Here is a 15,610-nt window from a genome sequence, read left to right on the forward strand (position 1 = left end):
TGTAGCTAGCAATTAATGCTTGAGCTAATCGATAGTCGAATGATACTTTAAGGATTTAATTTGAATTTTTTAAAGTTTTGGACCAAATTTAAATATTGAATCATAATTTGACCACGTACGATGCAATTAACCCATAAATAAATACAAAGAGAAAAAAAATATCTTAAAGTGTAAACCAAAACCTTCGAAGTAGAAGATAGAAGAGTGAGAGCAGCAAGCAAAAGAGAAACATGGAGGGAATACGGTCTAGCAGCGTTTTAAGCTGTTACTACTCTTCTAAAACCCATTTCAAATTACGCCGTCAACCGTTGGAACATTGCTTTTTGAGCTTGCCGCCACCGCCGCCGCCGCCTCGGCACCCTGCAAGCCGCCCCAAAGTTCGAATTTCACTTCCTTCCATGGCCCTTCAGGTCCAAGACCAACAATCTTTTCATAAATCCAAAGAAATGCTGCCAAAAATAGACAAAAGTGGCCGCTTTTGCAGTCCCAGAGCCGCCCGGGAGCTTGCTTTGTACGCTTTCCTTCTCTTTATTTTTTTTCTAGCTTCTTTATATTATTTTTTCAAATTTCATTGAAATTGAGATTTGGTGTTTGTTTGAGCAGATTAATAGTTTATGCCTCGTGTTTGCAAGGGTCGGACCCTATTAGGCTGTTTGAGAAGCGAATTAATGCAGCCAGAGGTATGTATTATATGGGATACCGCCAGTTCTTAAAGGTTTCCTTTGGTAGTTTGGATTTCAAAGTTAGTGTAAATTGTGTGATCAAATACATGGAAATACAAGTATTATGAATTTAAATTTATGAATTTGTTATATTGGATGCTTATTTAGGGATGAATTTGAAATACATAGATGTTTGTGGATTGAGAAATTATGGCATCTTATCTCTAGCTGAAATTAGTAGTGTATCAAGGATCCACTTGAATTGAATTTAAAATTCTATTTAAGTACCCAAGTTCAAGTCTCACCGTGCGCATTTGTGCATGTGTGGGTTTCAGTCCTTATTGTTTTTGGTTCTTTGTCCTTCTGTGCGTTGTAATGATTTGATTCTGCTTTGTAGTTGCTCGGACATGGACTTGTATATGTTAACTAATTTATGCATAAAATGTGTAGTTCATTGTCACTCTTACAAGTTCATCATTTGGAACTTAGCATAACCTCGCTTTAGCATATTTAACACTTTTTGTCTTTGTTTGTATTCAAAGAACCTGGCTATGAATTTGACAAGGCTTCGTTATTGCAATACAACCACATGAGCTTCGGAGGGCCTCCGGTCACTACACATTCTGTTGAAGAAGCAGATGAGCTTTTACGCAGCGATGAGCAGGATTCCGCCATTGGTAATTAACCACCAAATGTGTTATATCTATGTTTTTATAGGTCCTTATGCTTTTCCTTTATGCGAAATGGCAAAATAAGCCCTCACTCTCACTTAAGTCTGTACTCTTTTGGTTGCAACCGGTTAATCACTCTAGCTATTATTTTGATTCACTTAAGCTGAATTTCAATGGATAGTGTTGATATGGCTAACCACCTGGTTTAACTGACAATTTTGCAATTGTATTGCAGAGGCAGAAGTTCTTTCAGCTCCTCCAAAGTTGGTGTATAGCAAGCTTCTTTTGAGGTAAACCATAGACCTCTAATTATCCAATGCATTATCATGTATTCCTCTGATAAAAAAAAATTGAGTTAGTATCCCAGTTCTTCGAAAACTATACTCGACAAAATAATAAAGTATTGGTGCTGGTTATTTGTGTCTGTGTGCCTGCTCATGGTTGCACAAGATCAAGAGAGACTGTGCTTTCTAGTTGACCTCTTGTTCCTTTGGTGTAGTTTCACAAGGAAGCTTTTGGTTGCAACTGTGGACAAATGGGACAATCATGTTCTTGCTATTGATAAAGTTGTGCCATCAAATTGGAAGGTATGCTTACGCAGGTGCTGCTTCTATTGTTGATATTTGTGTATATTCTGTAGGCTTTTGGCATGTAAATTCAATGTTTTAAAATGCCCGTAACTCCCCTCGCCCTTTAAATACCCATCGATCTTAAATCCGTACATATTCATTCCTTACAGAATGAGCCAGCTGGTAGGATTTTGGAGCTTAGTATTCTTCACTTAGCAATGTCAGAGATAACCGTTCTCGGAACCCGGCACCCCATCGTCATTAACGAGGTATCTCTCTTTTTCATTCCCCCATTTCCTGATTACTACTTAGGCATTAGATTTCATGCTTAAAAACATCCACTGCATGTTCTTCAAAGGCTGTTGATCTTGCGAAACGATTCTGTGATGGGGCGGCTCCACGAATAATCAACGGGTGCCTACGGACCTTTGTGAAGGATCTTGCCGGGACCAGCACGGCTCAGACCTCAAACTCAAAACTGGAAGTGCCACTTCAAGTATGAAAGTTAGTTCATTTAAGGCTATTTCTTGCTTCTTATTGATCTCTGGGTTGCCACATCACTATGGTTTAGTCTCTGAGTAGTGTAATCTTCAGCTCATTTGAGTGCTTCTAAGGTGGCTTGAGTTATAGCATAGAAAGATGGAGAGAATTAAAAGAACAGATAGATTGTGGCAATGATCAAAATATTTGACAGCTGAAGAATTTTGTATATGATTATGCTGTAGTTAGAATCTTTATATGTAAAACATAAAATGTTATGAAATATCATTCTTAAAAATGTTACTCAGAATTATTTCTTATTTATTTATTTAGTCCTTTTAACTCAGTATTGAGTAGTTATGGTTGGACACAACCATAATTTACAAAATTGAAATCTTATGTTATAAAATTAGACAATGTGATCTAACTTTTGAATTGATATTAAAATGAATAAATGTGTATATATATAAGTTGCAAGACTTTTTGAAAACGTTTCAGGTTCAAGACAATTTTTGTTCGGGTCATTCAAGTTTGAGGTTTAACTTTTTGGATCAGTCATTACAAGTTCAAATCATTTCGGATTTTAGTTACCACAGGTTCAAATACTTTCAAGTTATTTGTTTAAGTTATTTTAAGTTCGAGTTCGAATCAGTTTATGTTTATGTTAATTTAGGTTCTGATTCAAAAATTATATAAATTATAATATCATTCGAATTCAAAATTTTACTCTATCATTCGAATTCAAAATTTTACTCTATTATAATATTTTGAAATATTAATCCATGTGTCGTAACGAGTATGAATTACATATATTTTATCAAATAAAATGTTTGAGTTATGAGCGGCTGCCAAATAAGTCTGGTTCACAAAGTCGGGAGCATCATGGTGGTTCACAAAGTCGGGAGCATCGTGGTTGATGGACTAAATTGCAAAGATAATTATGAAGTTATTTTGCTAGTTCAAAAATTTCTCTAAACTCAGGCTTATATATATATATTATAAATTAATTTAAAACTTAAATCAAAAGAAAATATTTTAAAATTTATTTTAACCTAATGTCCTTGTAATTTGAGAAAATGCTTTTATTTGATATTTTCAACCCCATCAACTAATAATTATTAAATTCATTCAGTTAAGTTGTATTATTTTTAAAATTTAATGCGAAAAATTCAGTTAATGGATTAATTACTATCATTTATGTCAACTGAAAATTTAAATTTCGAAGAGTATATAAATTTAGAATGATTCAATTAGAGAATATAAACTAAAACTACAATTGTACACATAGTACGAGACCATCAATTGGATTTAACTGAATAAATATAACAACTATTGCTTGAGTCAAGATTAAAAATTTAAAATTAAAAAATATAAAAACTAAAATTAATCAAATGAAAATACAATTATTAAATCCACAATTTTTATAAAGTATAGGAATTAATAATAAAATTTAACCTAAATTAAATAAACTATAAAAAAAAAGAAAAACTTTTAAAAATAATTTTATCTTTAAGCTATTTTGAATTAAATAAAGGAATTTATAGTTTCTCAAAAAAAAAATACATATTTTAAAAATCAAGATAAAATTATGCGCCGTCATCCAAGCCCAAACAAAAAGCCCAATCAAAAGATAAGAATTAGGGTTCTCTGATTCAAAATTAGGGTTTTCCTTCTCCCTATATAACGCTTATACTCTGGTCATACCTCAACAATTCTTTGAGGGCTCAGTGCCTTGAACAGCTTCTCTCTTGATTTTCGTATTTTTTTTTCATTATTTCAGCCCAAGAATTATACAAAAAGAAAAAACAAATTTCTTGAATAGATTTGTGATGAAAGGCCTAATAATTGCAATCCTTTGATCTTTGTAAATGGGAATGGATCAAAGGATCTATCGTTAGGCCAAAGCGATGGCGTTTAGTATACGCAGCTTTCCTCTGTGTATACTCTCCCTTTAGCTCCGATTATTCTTCTTCCTTTGGGGTTTATCGGTGACAAGGTAGATACATCTTTTTTATTTTAAAAAAAATGGAGGAAAAAGAAAAGGAGGATGATGAAAACAATCAGACGGATTCCCATTGATTTTTTCTATGAGAACATAACCAGCTACTTCTGACTCTTTGAATTTTTCCTCAAATTTTATTCTATTTTTTGGTGAAAAATATGGTTTTATTAAATAAAAAAAATACAGTATGGCCTGTGATGTAAGAAAATATTTGCTACTCTTGATAGTGGTTTAAGCCATTATCTGATGATTATTTCCACCAAGATCTCTGAGGCCTTTTTTTTTCAATTAATTTTGTTTATTATAGTTGAAATAAATTTATTTTTTATTTTTTGATATGGTTTTTGTCGTGTGAAATTAATTTTATTAGATTATTTGATAATGAAAATGTAATGATGAAATTGAGATAAATTGAATTATTTATTAAATAATTTATATTTTTCTAACAGGTTCCATAAACCCTAAATATTTAAATAGGGTTCAATGGCATCTTTAATCCTTGAAAATTATATTAGATTTTTTATTATATATTTTAGGGTTTATAATTAATTTTTCAATAATGAAGAAAGTAGTAGATGTGATGTAAAATAAATCAAATTTGATACCTAAATATTTGGTTTGTTAATTCTTACCAGTTTTTCCTTCGCTTTTGGTAAATCAAAAAGTAATTTCTGACATTGCTAGAGAGGAAATTAGAAAAACCATGAACTCTAATGGTAGATGCTGCAAATTCCATTCCCAATTATCATATTTTGATTAGGTATGTCTATTAGGCGGGTGGGTGTGGGGTGCTTCCTCTGCATCCATCTTTGACAAGAATTTTTATGCCCATTTTGTCCTATGATTCCTTGTGGATACAAAACCTAAAACCATTTTTGCCTCGCGGCTTGCAAAAATAAATCCGTTCTTGTTTCACCACTTACGTTGGTACCTTGGGCCACCTAATCTTCGGTGGAGATTCTTTGTTATACTTGTTTGGCGACTAGAGGTGTTTATGGGTTGGACTCAATTAAAAATGTAGGCTTGTTTGTTAGGTCTTGGTTGAGTTTAGCTTGAAAAATAGGTTTTAAAATTTTGTCTGGATAAAAATATTAAAATTTAGATTTGATTTGGTCTGTCTATATTAATTTTTGTATAATTTTAAAAAATATATAATACATTAAAATAAATATTTTTCAAAAAATTGAAAATAAATTTTAAAAAATATATAACTTAACAAGTAAATATTTTTAAAATAATAATAAAATTAATAAATGTCTTTATAATAATAATAAAATTAATAATAAAATAAATTTTATAGAATATTTAAATAATATCAACAAAATGATAATATAATAGTAAAATAGTAATAAAATTATATTAAAAAGTAAATTGTTTTAGTGAATTTGAGTTGGGCTTGGGCTTAAAATGTCTTATCAGAGATCTTAAAATGTTTATTTTATTTAAACTTTCTCACATTTTGGCTGGGCATTCAGTTGGGCCAGGTAGTCTGACTCATGAGTAGGTTTATCTGTGATTCACTTCATATAATATATTTTTAAGTAACAGTTAAATAAATATAAATAATATTTTAATGAAAAAAAGTTTAAAATTTTAATTTTTAGATTCCCATTGTGATATTATTTTAATTGTCACTGTTTAAAAAAAATTGTTTTGGGAGAAAATAAAATAAAATTTTTACATAATATTTATATACAAATAATGTTTTAAATAAATTATAAATGTCTTCAAATGTAACACAAATGCAAAAATTAAAAATTATTAAATTAATAAAATAATATTAAGATAATTATTAAATTAAAATTTTATAAATATTTATTTTATAAATATGTTTATTATATTATGCAGAGTGGATGGGAATGTGACCGGTATAAGGTCATAGTTATGCTTGTCCTATCACTCATAGTAGGTCCTTATGAAACTTGTGCATTGATATTTTTAATTTTGATTGTGCCTCAAATATTTTAATTATATTTAAATTGTTATAAAATTGTAAGCAATGATAACATCATTATTTTCATTACTAATTCAAAATTATGAGATTTTCACCACTTATGATTTCTTGTGGGCTATAAATAGATTTAAGGACCGAAGTGTTTATTGTTACACTTAATTACAAGTAAATTAAAATTTTAACTTTTAACCTTTACATTATCGAGAGAGAACAGGTGAAAGATAATAGTTCAACTATTATTCTTGAACTTCGAACATGAAACTTAAAATATTAAAAATATTCAGATCAAAGAGTTTAATTAACTATTGTTGCTTGAGCACTACCCTTTTGTGAAAGATAATGATTTAGGGACAACAAAGTTGGGTGAAGTGAAGCTGCTGTGAAAGATAAATTATAATTAATGCAAGTCACAATTTATAAAGGAGCTGATTAAATATTTGTTAGTTATAAACCAATTTTCTTTAGTGCATGAAAAGGAGTAGGGATACACTTTAATGTTATATAAGTGGTTAAATATAAGTGAGAAAGTATTATGAATTGAATTATATTTGATGGTAATGAATGTCGATAATTTAATTGTTTTGAGTATAGTATAAATGAGTATGATATGAATTTTTATATATGATATGAGATGTGAAAATGGTATGAAATTTTGAGATGTGAATATGTAGATGGTGTATAAATGGAACATTGGTTACTCTAATTGTTCGAAAAGAGTCGGATATAGTTGACATGACATAGGATTAGATTGGGTACGAGTTGATACTTTGATTATGTTCCAATGATGCACTAAGTGCTAGTATAATATGATAGCGTTGATGCTTATATTACTTTGGTTATATTTTGATGATACACTGATGTGCCAGATTGGTGTGTTGTCACGTTTTGGGCTTTATGGTTTAATCGAAAATGAGCCTATCATGAAGGAATTAATTAGGGTGGGAATGGGCTAGTTACGTTTGTAAAATCTTACATGCAAGAGGTAAATAGTTTGGAACATGTATTGCCACAATTGTAATAGACATATAACATCATTTGGGAACTGCCAACAGGGGATTTAATGAAAGTAAATTTCGATGTTGCTTATAACCAGATAACAAAGAAGACAATAGTTGGTATAGCAGTCAGGAATAAGGAGTCGTTATTGATGGCAGCGGGGACTCACCCGTATGTGTGGCAAACTCAACGGCGGAAGAGGCAAGGGCGTGTCTTAGTGCCGTAGTTTCGGCAGGGAAGTTAGGTTTTCGGGAAGTAATTGTTGAGGGGGATGCATTGACTGTTATTAAGAAATTTCGATTGGAAAGGGATGTGATTCAAGGAAGAATTCGAATCCAGTAGTCGGAACGAGGACTATGTACAAGGATATGGAAGATTTTCTTTTCAAGATGCTAGGAGAGGAATTTCGATTGGAAAGGGATGCGATTCAAGTTCTCAGTAAACCTTCATACGAAATCATATATCATTGTTAATTGAATTTTAAGTCAATATTAGATTTGTTTAACTGCTAATCAAGTTTTATTTTTCAATATGCAGATAGATGTGGATACGACATGCAAAAGGTATGGAACTATGAACAATGTCCTCGTTTTAAAGGATCTTAAGTTCGTATTAAACAGATATGCAATTACTAAGCTTTGTTAGTGCAATTTATCGTGCATTATTTGGGCAAATTAAGTTTCTATTGTTATTTTATTATTGTTCATTAGCCTTTTAATGGTGGTTTACATTGCGAAATATGATAATCCTGAAGGTTTTCTTAACGTTTGTGAATGACATTTCTCTATTTACTATGGTATGTTTGAACTTGTTAGAACTGATGGATATTCCTTTCCTCTCTCTTGACTTATAAGAGCATGGAGAAGCTTCTTGACCGGTCGATGTTTACTTTATATGTGAATTTTAGTTTACCTTGTTTCGATGTTCACTTGCATATGAAGATGAAGAAGAAGAATAAGATAGTTTCCAGTTTCTTCGAAGAGTCGTGAAGGAATATAGGGCTACAATGAAGGAATATTATAAAGCTATAAGTCTTGAGTTTTCAAAATGTCAGTCCTTTGTATCTGCACAATGCCACTTTTCTCAAATGTCCGATGTTCTTTATACGATATCAATCCCCTTTATATTCTTAACTTCTATATGTTCATTGTCAGGTTGTTGATGCTTTTGTTAAGGGGGATCAAGATCAAGCAAACAAAATTCTCGAACAGGTAACATATATGCATGTTTCGTAGATACTCTTTGCTTCCAAAAGGATCGAGATACAAGTTAAATTAACCTATTTTTCCTAGGAACTTACGGATAAAGTAGATAAAGAGAAGTAAACTGAGTGAAAGGAAGTTTTTCCAATGCTAAGCTTTGGTGTTAGGTGTTCAACTTTGTTAGCAATGCATATCTAGCTGTAGGAGCTTTGTTTTTTAATTTAAACTTAAAAATACGAGTTTCGATAGGCATTCAGTGTTAGGTAATTGGGTGTTAATATATAAGTTAAATGACTCTAATAAAGGATTTTGGTGTGGCGTGGACAAACTTTTCAAGAAAAGGCTCACCAAGCAGATGAAGAATCTAATTACAGGAGTTTTGAAACTCGGTTAGCTTCTTGTTCTTCGACCATGTTTGCAGAAGAACCTTGTTGATTCTTTCATTCGCTTTCACTCTCTATTATCGTTTTCTCGGAACACCGAGATAGAAGAAGAAATGTTGCTCGAGTTGCACGATCATGGCATAAGGGACGCAATCCAACTTTAAGTATCACTTATCTTCACTAGCCAGCATCCTATGTAACTTTTTGATGCTGTAAAATTTAACATATAGATTATGACGTATAAGTTAATGACATCATGTCACTTTTTGTTAATGTATGAAATTATGTTTGGATATAAAATATAATTCTCAAGTTATTTATTACTTCTAATCTTTTGCTTTTTAGTTTAGAGGATAATTAAATTATTTGTTTCGCTAATAATATTCTAGCACATTAGATATGCATTGCAGTTTAAAAATAATAAAGTAGGTTGTATATTATTTTTTTTAATACTATATTAATTCATATTTTAATAATAATTATATTAAAATATAATTAATTATTTATTATTTATTATACAATTTAATAATAATCCTATTAAAATCTAATAACAATAATTATATTAAAATATAATTAAATTATGTTAAAGTACTTCGGTCATTTAAACTTTTTTCCATTATAGTGAACCTAAGAAAAATAAGTCGACCATTAACGCCTTGATAAAGTAAGTTAGGATAAGGGCTAATAATTTTCAGTCAATAGAGTTTAGGTTTGTACCCCACCAAGGGAATCAAATGGCGCACACACTAGCAAAGGAGCCTCGTGTTTGGGTAGAGGAAGCTCTGAGGTAGGTGGAAGTAGCGGTAGGAGGGATCAGAGGGCCATGCAAGTTCGGGACTGAGGTGGGTTTTTTGACGCTAGAGAAATGGTTCATCTTTGGTACTCTGAGGCGGCTAGATTAGCAAGAGCATGATAATCGTTGAGATGCCATCGTCGGTGAGGATGGGGAGAGGCGCTACTCGTTTTTTCAAACTGCTGGTGATTGTTTGTAGATTTTGTGGGGAGCCGTTTCATATAATTTATGTTAGGCTTCTTTTGTTTTTGTTTTTCAATCTGGTTAGTGTGGTTTTTCTTGCTTTTGTTGTCTTGTTTATTTGGTTTTTCCTTTTTGTTTCCTATAGCTGCAATTATGACACCGATATGCTTGACCAATCGGTTGCTTCGGTGGGTAGGTGTAATTATTTATTTTAAAAAAATTTGAAATAATAACCACGACAACTTTACCCTTAAATAGATTACATAAAAATATAACCCCAAAACTCACTTTATTTTTAACCGTATTACATTCTTGATTGTTGCTCTTTGACACCTGTTTTCACCGCTTCACCGGTTTGTCTCTTAGGGAACAGCGGATTCCATTCATGACTCCTGGTGTTGGTTATGGAAAGGGAAATTTGTTTCTAAATGAAGATCATCATTTTCTTCTTCTCCATCATTTTCACCGTCATATGTCCCAAGATATGCCTCATCTCCTTCCTCCTGTAAACCGCAGAATATTTTTTTTTGTAAGAAAAACAAAGCAGCAGAACAAGGCAGAGAGAGACAAAAAAAAAATTAAAGACCTCGGTGTCATCATCATCATCATCATCACTAGGATATGAAGAATCTAATCTGTCGTAGAATTCCTCGTCTCCTCGGGCATCCATACTGTGCATTTGATCCTATCAAAGCGCATGCAAGGTTAATGCATATGTATTCATGGTCACACTACTGAACCAAAGAAGAGAAAAAGCTAATATGCTACATAAGAAAACATACTATTTCAGATCTTAGTTTCTCCACTTTAGCCTGCAGAGCTGAAATATGCTTTACAAGAGCCTGTTGACAGAATGAGTCCTTTTACAGGTGTCTGCAAATTTAGAAGGTAAAGGTGGAATATCAAAAGCGTAAGGAACATGGTACCTCGCGTCTTTGAAGCTCAATTGAACGTGCCAAAGCCCTCCTCTTCGTTAAAAGATTCTTTGGCCTTATTGTAGAAGGTCGCTCATAATCCTTTCCTCGGTAAACAATTATGGCATATCCTTTGGAGATTTTATCAACTGAAACCAAAACTCCACCACTTTCAGCTTCGAGTGCTATTGCAACCTTTTTTACCTGATCAAAATTTTTAGCCTTCATGATGATCTTTACCAATTCCCTGTATTTCCAGTGCAAGTGCATGTTTTCTATAGTACCATCGAAAACTCCACGTCTACCTGAAGCAAAAAATTCAATTCCCATAAGAATCTTAAATTCTAAACAGGAAGACTATGAATCAGTGATAAATGTAGCTGAATGAGAGATACCAAGAAGTAAGAAAGCTTTCATCCTTAACCCGAGCTTGCGAAACATAAACCTTTCCTCATCAGTTATACTTTCTGGATCTGCCTGCCGGTCAGCTGGTTTTAAATAATCCTCAACCTTAGATAAAGCTCGTTCAGCTTTCAATAGCTTTCGCTCAGCCTGAAAGGCAAATATTCTTCATTCAAACCTATTTACCATTTAAATATACAAATTACAAGTAATGGTAGTACTCAAGAGTATAAATCTAAGAAAAAATGCACCAAAACATAGTGACTGAAGATTCAAGGAACTCACAAAAGCCAGGTTCTTTTCAAGTTTCCTGACTAGGTTCGCATGCCTCAAGATTTCTGCTTCCTTCAACACTTTTTCCTTATGATGATCATCCAACCTCTTTCCCCATCTAGCATCTGCATCCAAAGTTTCTCCGAGGGTACCTGCAGCTCCTGATTGCTCAGCTACTTCAGTGCTTTGTGCAAACAAAGCTGACGCTCTTAACCGTGCCTGCTCCTCCACATCTTGCAGGGACTTGGCCAATCTTTCCCTTTCCAATAATGCTTCAGCAACATCTGCAGACAAAAAGTTCTTTCCCCTGTAGAAGACCAAGAAGTCTTTGTTTCTAGAGAGAAGAATGCCCCCTGTCAATTTCTGAAGCCAATCAAAAGAAGTGCATTATCAACTGTTCAATCTGGTATTATCAGAATCCAAATAGTTGAACAAAACATATTTATGAAAACTGATATAAATGCCAGTAAATGTCCATATCACCATGGATTAATACCAGGATTTGTTTTCTTCTCAAAATATTTAAACAAATACTGTATTACTTATTCAGCCTCAGGCAAGTGTATCACTTATATATTCTTATATCAAATAATGATAGCCAAAACAGAAGAAATTAGGAAGTTCGATAAAGTTGTAAAGTACAAATTGAATTGTCATGCTTATTTCATATTTAAAACTGATTTTATTCCTCATGGCTCCAATGGAAGGACTTCAAAAACCAGACTCCTAACAACAGAAGGCAAGTTCACAGGATAGCTAGACAAGGTCCACTAACATATCCCCATTAGGCAGAATGGCTTCAACACATGCTGCGTGCTTGAAAAGAAAACAAAATAAACTCATGTATCATTATTTTGGGCATGATTAAGCACTTAATCCAATAAATATACAAAAAGCAAAGATGCTTTCCCTAAAATGTTCATAGCTCAGGGGACATAGACAAACCACAAAGAAATAGGATAGGGAAATGCTTGAGCAAATGAAGTTTAATTACCTTGAGATCTTCAGCCATTCTCTCACTAGTAGTCAGTTGTACTCCTCGTTTAAGTGCAATCTTTGCAATAGAACTTTTTTCCCACAATTTAGTCATGGCCACCGCCAGACCTTGGAGTTGCCTACTTCTACCTGTGAGATGTATACTTCATTAGACATTCAAAAGACCCATATTTAGATCACACGCAGTGACCCAATAAATGTAGCATACCTAGAGCAAAATGTGGAGGAAGAACTCTGGCAAGTCTCCTCAAAGACGTTGCTTCCTTTACCCCAAGAGAAGATCTTACTCCATAAGGAAGTACTCTAAATGGAGGCTGATATCCAGGAACTATTCCAGGAAGCAAATCAGCATCAACTGGTAACGGGTCACATCCTGGCCAATCTGCATACCTGGGACCTAAGCCCTCTAACAGCTTGTCTACTTCATCCTCATACTTTATTTCTGGCAATGGCTCTGTATTTTTATGCTCCTCAGTAGCAGTTTCGGAGTTAGTTTGAGGTGGAGCCACATCTTTATGAGGCACCAAGTCGGATGGATCCTCAGTTTTATCAGACACCAGGGGTGATGAATATGTAGACATCTCATTTCTCTTATATATTTGTTTGTTCAGGTGCACTGAAGGAACCTCATAACTCACACCTCTATATAAAGAAATGGACGTCCCAGACCTCCAAATTACCAATCCTCCAGTTTTTCTCTGTACAAATGAGAAGACAAAAAAGCCAAATTAGAAAACAATAGAAAACTAACTTTTTATACTGGTTCAGAAAGATGAATGATAACATTCATACATGCTATTGTCACCTAAAATTACACTATTATTTATACTTTATTTTTGCAAAACAATCAACATGAGATCATATAATTCCCCAACCAGAATAAGCATGGAGTAAACATAGCATTCAAAGATGTACATACATATTCTCAAAGAGGTCCATTAAGATTCAATTGTTGGTGAGGACTCAAAATATATACTTAATCTCATATTTCCTACAACTTTTACAAAAAAGAACAAAAAAAGTACAACAGAAATAATGAAAGTGGATTAGAAGCAAACCTCCAATATTTCATGCATCCTTTTCATATTAAGAGCAGGTGCCCCCTCAACCTTTAACCTCACAATTTCCATAGTCTTCCACTTCTCATGAATTGTATCAACCACTTCTTGAGTAACACCAGCACCCTTAATTCTCATTTTACTCTTTGTCCGAAATGTCAAGTTCCTTAACCTCCTAAGTTCAGACTCAGGCAGAGTTAATTCAGCCAATGAAGCCTTGTTATCTACTCTTGCTGTCCACTTCCCTTCTTCCTGTTCTTCCTTCCTCTTTTCCCATGGAAACATTATTTCCCCATCACTTCCAAATTCAGTTTCCATCCCCAAAGGTGACTCCTTTGAAAACCCACCTCTAGTATTTGGTAACATTCCTTCTTCCACATAAAACATATCCTCAATAGACCCTCTTTCAATCACTTTCCTTGGTTGTTCTTCTTTCTGCTCACTTTCCTCTCCAATGTACCCAAATTTCTTCAATTTCTCCACTATTTTCTCCATTGTACTGCTGCTGCCGCTCCCATTGTTATCACTCTTTGAATAAGATAAGCTCCATAAATTTCCATCTTTCCTATAATTGAACACTGTTTTCGGCGGTTTAGGCCCATTTCTTTTGTGGGTTTTGTTCCAATTATCTAACCAATTACTTGAAAAGGTGGGAAAAACTTTGGTTTTGCTTTCTGGGTTTGTGTGAATTTGTGCGTTTGAAGTTATGGCATGGTTATTAGCACAAAAATTTAGGGTTTTGAGAGGGAAATGAAAAGAACTGTACCTGAAAAAAGGGAGAGGGAGGCCATGGAACCTGGAGAGAGAGGTTTGAAATGAATCCAAGAAGGTTGTTTTCGTTGTTGTTGTTGGATGAAATAGAGTCATTGATTAGATGAAGAAACAAAAGGAAAAAAAAAAAAAAAACAAAGGATTGGGTAATTTAACAAAGGGTATTTGGATTAAAATTTTGAAGAAGGCTAAGGATTTCAAAGTAGTTTCATGGGGTCTCTGACTGGAAGGCTTAACTGCTGAAACATGTTATGATATATATTATCCATGGCTGGCGGGGAAGAAATATCTCAGGTCTGTTTCGTAGTTTGGGTTTCTTATTTAAAATTAAGTTTTCTTTTTCATTTATATATATTAGTGCTTAATATTATTTAAGTGGTTAAATATATTACTTAAAAATAAAATAAAAGAAATAAATTAGTTATATAAAATTAATATAATATATTTTCTAAAATTTAAAATGATAAATAAAATATATCTAAATGTCTTATATCAATCTCTTAATAAATAATTTTTAAATAAATAATTTACAAATAAAATAAATATATAAATTGATATTTTAATCATACTATTACATATATATTAATTTAAAATAAAAATAAAATAAAAATTATAAAATAATTTAATTTTTAAGCTAGTATAAATAAAATAAACTAATATAAAAGTTTTCCAAATAAACTTAATATATATTTTAAGATTTTATAAATATATATTATATATATTAAGAATAATATTGAAATCTAAAGTTCAAAGTTTTTTTATTAATAAAATAATTTTATTTTTATAAATGATTTTTAAAATGTTTTCAATTTATATATAGTTAGTATAATATAATTAGTTAGTGTTTGTATATCATGATTAATACTATTCATAGTTGATATTATTGTCTTGAAGTTAAACACTTGGTATTATTCTATCACGACTAGAGGTGTTCATGGGTCGGGCGGCCCGACCCGGTCTGACAGCCCATCCGAAATATGAGAGAATTCAGGTAAAAATGAGGCCTGTTTAAAAAACGGGTCGAGCCTCGGGCACCACTTTTTTTTGCCTGGGCCCGGCCCAAAATATAATAAATATATATTTTTTAATTTTTAATTTTAAAATAATTTTAAAATACTTTTTTTTATTTTTTATTTTTAAAATAAATTTTTGGTGTTTATTAAAAAAATGTGTCGGGCCGGGCTCGGACTTAAGAATTTTTTCTCGGGCCAGGTATGGACAAAATTTCAGGCCCATATTTTGAGTCGGGCCAGGCCCGGGCCTAGGACGCTGGCCGAAATTTTTTTCTAGTTTTGGCCTGA

General features: G+C 32.5%; 2 protein-coding genes and 2 non-coding genes across 4 annotated transcripts; 3 read left to right on the forward strand and 1 right to left on the reverse strand.

Moving 5' to 3' along the window:
* The first annotated feature begins 170 nt into the window (after positions 1-170).
* Positions 171-2,692, forward strand: LOC107926118 (uncharacterized). Its single transcript, XM_016856921.2, has 7 exons — positions 171-511; positions 604-680; positions 1,205-1,339; positions 1,569-1,623; positions 1,833-1,920; positions 2,073-2,171; positions 2,261-2,692. Exons 1-7 carry the CDS (start codon positions 231-233, stop codon positions 2,402-2,404), a joined length of 879 nt encoding a protein of 292 aa, XP_016712410.2. The 5' UTR covers positions 171-230; the 3' UTR covers positions 2,405-2,692.
* Positions 2,693-4,423: 1,731 nt separating this feature from the next.
* Positions 4,424-4,500, forward strand: LOC121220651 (small nucleolar RNA R12). The gene has a single exon (XR_005917870.1). It is a non-coding gene; the product is annotated as a small nucleolar RNA R12 (small nucleolar RNA).
* Positions 4,501-4,573: 73 nt separating this feature from the next.
* On the forward strand, positions 4,574-4,660 carry LOC121220548 (small nucleolar RNA SNORD24). The gene has a single exon (XR_005917762.1). It is a non-coding gene; the product is annotated as a small nucleolar RNA SNORD24 (small nucleolar RNA).
* Positions 4,661-10,088: 5,428 nt separating this feature from the next.
* On the reverse strand, positions 10,089-14,643 carry LOC107926256 (CRM-domain containing factor CFM3A, chloroplastic/mitochondrial). The gene is made up of 9 exons (XM_016857056.2): positions 13,539-14,643; positions 12,689-13,178; positions 12,479-12,609; positions 11,497-11,847; positions 11,205-11,361; positions 10,822-11,114; positions 10,678-10,737; positions 10,482-10,580; positions 10,089-10,398 (listed from the first exon to the last, which is right to left on the reverse strand). Exons 1-9 carry the CDS (start codon positions 14,403-14,405, stop codon positions 10,279-10,281), a joined length of 2,568 nt encoding a protein of 855 aa, XP_016712545.2. The 5' UTR covers positions 14,406-14,643; the 3' UTR covers positions 10,089-10,278.
* Between the last annotated feature and the right edge of the window lie 967 nt (positions 14,644-15,610).

The sequence above is a fragment of the Gossypium hirsutum genome, chromosome D08 (genome assembly GCF_007990345.1).
Source record: "Gossypium hirsutum isolate 1008001.06 chromosome D08, Gossypium_hirsutum_v2.1, whole genome shotgun sequence".
Classification (NCBI taxonomy): domain Eukaryota; kingdom Viridiplantae; phylum Streptophyta; class Magnoliopsida; order Malvales; family Malvaceae; genus Gossypium; species Gossypium hirsutum.